Source organism: Megalops cyprinoides, chromosome 18 (genome assembly GCF_013368585.1).
Source record: "Megalops cyprinoides isolate fMegCyp1 chromosome 18, fMegCyp1.pri, whole genome shotgun sequence".
In the NCBI taxonomy this organism is placed as follows: domain Eukaryota; kingdom Metazoa; phylum Chordata; class Actinopteri; order Elopiformes; family Megalopidae; genus Megalops; species Megalops cyprinoides.
In genome coordinates, this window is record NC_050600.1 from 2,959,161 (window position 1) to 2,962,711 (window position 3,551).

General features: G+C 49.0%; 1 protein-coding gene across 1 annotated transcript in view; it reads left to right on the forward strand.

Annotated features, from left to right (window-relative positions):
• The first annotated feature begins 205 nt into the window (after positions 1 to 205).
• Positions 206 to 3,551, forward strand: part of bod1l1 (biorientation of chromosomes in cell division 1-like 1) — a 17,023-nt gene continuing 13,677 nt past the window's right edge. The window contains exons 1-4 of the mRNA XM_036551759.1: positions 206 to 431; positions 980 to 1,104; positions 1,549 to 1,739; positions 2,823 to 3,350. Of these exons, the coding sequence (XP_036407652.1) occupies positions 315 to 431; positions 980 to 1,104; positions 1,549 to 1,739; positions 2,823 to 3,350 (961 nt within the window). The 5' untranslated portion in view covers positions 206 to 314. The remainder of the gene's footprint in view (positions 432 to 979; positions 1,105 to 1,548; positions 1,740 to 2,822; positions 3,351 to 3,551) is intronic.

Sequence of the window (3,551 nt, forward strand, 5' to 3'; positions counted from 1 at the left end):
AGTTCATTTTCTTTGATTACATCAAGCACATTTGTAGCTTGTCTCGATGTCTCTGACCGGGACAGAACGAAGGAGCGCACCGTTCTTACTCCCGTCGGCAGAGGGCGCTGATTTAAAACCGCCATACCCGAAACAACTCGCTTTAGTTTATTAAACTTCCGGGTCACCGGGGTCACTCGCGAATCAAAATATTTAGCCAGTGAGGAGCGCAAGGGAACCCAAGACAGTCACATGAAACGGAACTAACATTTTATATATACTTATATTTTGTATTATAATTTTATTTGTTTTAAAAGTACCGCATTGGATTGCATATGGCTGGTTTACCGCCCGGAGACCCGCAGCTGGTCTCGATGATCGTAAACCATCTGAAAACGCAAGGTCTTTTTGACCAGTTTAGAAGGGACTGCTTGGCGGACGTTGATACAAAGGTATGGATGCAACAACCGCTTCTGAAATCAAGACGCCCATTTCGCTTCAGCATTGACAGGGGTACATCCTGCGGTCGTCGCAGTTATATTTCTGATGCCCGGTGTAAGCGACATTAAAGTAACATTAGGTTGCTGTTAGCAGTCGTGTTGAATTAGCTCTAGGGCGGATTTTTATTATCGCTATATATATGTAGGTATTTGCAAGCGATCTGTCATTTGTAAAGAGTGCATTACGTTAGATGAGAGGGATAAAAGGGGGTTGTACTTGGCTATATCTTACATTTACATTTATTAATTTGGCAGACGCTTTAATAAACTCAGTTTAGGTGGTTAGCCAATGGTGATAGCTGGCTGGATGCTGCTAGTGTTGCAAGCAGTAGCTAACTACCTCGCTGTGCCGTTTTATCGGCTGGCCAGCTGGCTGGCAGGTCGTTTTTCGTGCAAACTCACAATTTGACAGCAAACTGACTCTAGCTAGCTCACTAGCTAATTAGTATGGGATGTTATATCGCTTACTTGTGTTCATCGTGCATTCGTTTCCTCCGCAGCCCGCTTATCTGAATCTTAGACAGCGAGTGGACAATTTCGTGTCCAACCACCTGTCCAACCACACATGGAGCCCTCACCTGAACAAGAACCAGCTGCGGAACAACATCCGACAGCTGGTGCTCCAGTACGTACGCAGATCTCACATGCACGCCTGATTGCTGTAAAATCATGTGTTCTGGGATGCGTATCTGCAACGCCTAAAGGCTAGCGAATCCCAGAATAACCAGATAAAACTAGGAAGAATATCACTTTCTACCAAAATGCACCTATTGCACTCCCTTCACAGAGAGTAGCCTTTAGTGTAAAAAAAAATCACTACCCAAAGAGTGGAATTTTTAGAAGGCACATGATCATAATGAATTTTAAAAGGTGTTAACAAACAATTGGAAAGTGTCATGGTGTAGCATAGATTTCAAAAGGACTGTTTTTTTCCATATTCTTATAAGCAGTTGATCTCTGTAGCCTGCCTCAGTCCTCCCTCTTTTTTTTTAAACTTTCGTTGAGTTTCATAAGAGTGTCTAATGAGTGTCTCCTTCTCTTCTGGGGCCCCCGTTTGACCTTCCTCCAGGTCAGGGATGTTGGAACAGGGGGTTGACAGGATAGTCGCCCAGGTCGTGGATCCCAAAATCCACCACACCTTCAGACCCCAGGTGGAGAGAGTGGTGCGCGAGTTTCTGTCCCCCGGGACCCCCAGCGACCAGCCTGTGGTGTGCCCCACACCAGGGGAGGAGAGGCAGGACAGCTACATACCAGCTCCAGGTAACAGGGCCCCTTTGGAGAACGTCATCTAATGCTGGTTTTCCTAAGCACTAAGCAGGCATGAGCTGGAGGCCAAAGATGGCTGGCCTTATGGTGCACCATGGCTTTCCATTGCACAACCTGCAGTCAGAGCTGTAGCACATGCGTTTACACTGAATGTTGGCATCTGCCCAGACTGAGACCGCTGCCTTGACTTCATCTGCAGACCAAAGCTGAGCCCCCCCCCCCCCCCCCCCCCAAAAAAACAAAACTGGAGCCTATGTTACTGTTGTCTACTGTGTGCATCTGAAATGAGGGTCTGCTGTGGGGCTCCTGAGTGACTCAGTGGGTAAGGTGCAATCTAAGCTCTACAGCCCAGGTTTCATACCAGCTGTGTCATGATGAACTGGGAGCCCACAGTGGAGGATGTAGGGGCAGGGGTGGGTAGATCAGTGGCAGTTGCTCATCTCACAGCTTTCAGGTACCCTGAAATTCCTCAGGTGAGTTGCTTGGGTGATGTCAGCAGTGTAGCACCTTGACCTGTGTAGAGCACTGTGTGAGGTGTACCATGAAAAACAGGCTTTGGCTGCACATGAGTGTATCAGAGGATTGCATTTGTCTTGCCTTAGCAAGCCCACTTCGATGTACAGTGAGTCCAAAAAATGTTATGGTATATAAGGGAGAAAAACATGTAAAGAGAAATGGGGACATGCTTCTGTCTTTCTTGCGTGTTTATTCCGGAGGGCTGGGGTGTACATTCATTCATGCTCCGTTTGGCCAGCTGCTGTTTTTTAGGATGGTGCACATGTGCAGGCTCCAGCATTAAAGTGTCATTTCTTTAGCTTTAATGGATTGTTTTATTGGAAAGCACCAAACCGAATAAGCAAAAAGTCTAATTTAGTAGTAATTTAGTGAGGTAATAATAATAGAAATTTAGTAGGCTGATTTAATAATTTACTTGAAATTAATAGCACTGAAGTAGGAGCAAAAAGCAGCACAATCAGTGGAAGAACTGAGCTGCACGTTTGATTTGAAGGGTGGTGTGGAACCATTTTTAAAAGCAAAGAGTGTTTAATGATTGGACGAGGTAATTCTACCCTCCAGGCCCCTCGTCCATCCCGGCCGCCACGGCCGCCAGCGATGCTATGTCCATCCTAGACACCATCAGCTCCCTGAACCAGGAGGCCAGCACCCGGGGCGGGGGGGACCGGGCGGGGGAGCGCAGCAGGAAGGCCGGCCCCACGGCAGCGGGAGATGGCGGGCTGGAGAGGGACCCCTCTCAGGAGGAGCTGGCCCAGGAGATGGAGGCCGGGGAGCAGGACATGAGCCTGGGGGAGGAGGCGGAGGAGAAGGGGGAGGGCTGGAGCGAGGAGCAGCCCGGGTCGGAGGCCCAGGCTCGGGAGGTGGAGATGGAGGTCACCCCCGAGGCGAGCGACCCGGAGAAGCAGGGGACGGAAGGGGAGGAGGAGTCCAAGGAGCCGGCGGAGGAGGCCAGGGAGGTCAAGGCGGAGGAGGGGAGAGACAGGGCCAGCGGGAAGCCTGCAGGGAAGGCTAGAGAGGATGGGGAGGCCCAGAAATCCCCCAGCGAGAAACAGCACATCCGGCAGAAAGCCAGGGAGAGCTTAAAGGAAGGTAGCATGCACCGCCTCTGTGTTCAACTACTTTCTCTCTTATAGATAGAATAGATTAAATTACGTCTGTGAAAATGAACAAGCCCAGTCCTTAACTAATGTGTGCCTTAGATGTGAAGCTTTGTATGATTGTCCAGTCAAGCAGGGAAAAAGGTGTAAAATTACATTTAAAGGAGAACTCCAGTTTGACATTCCTAAGCAT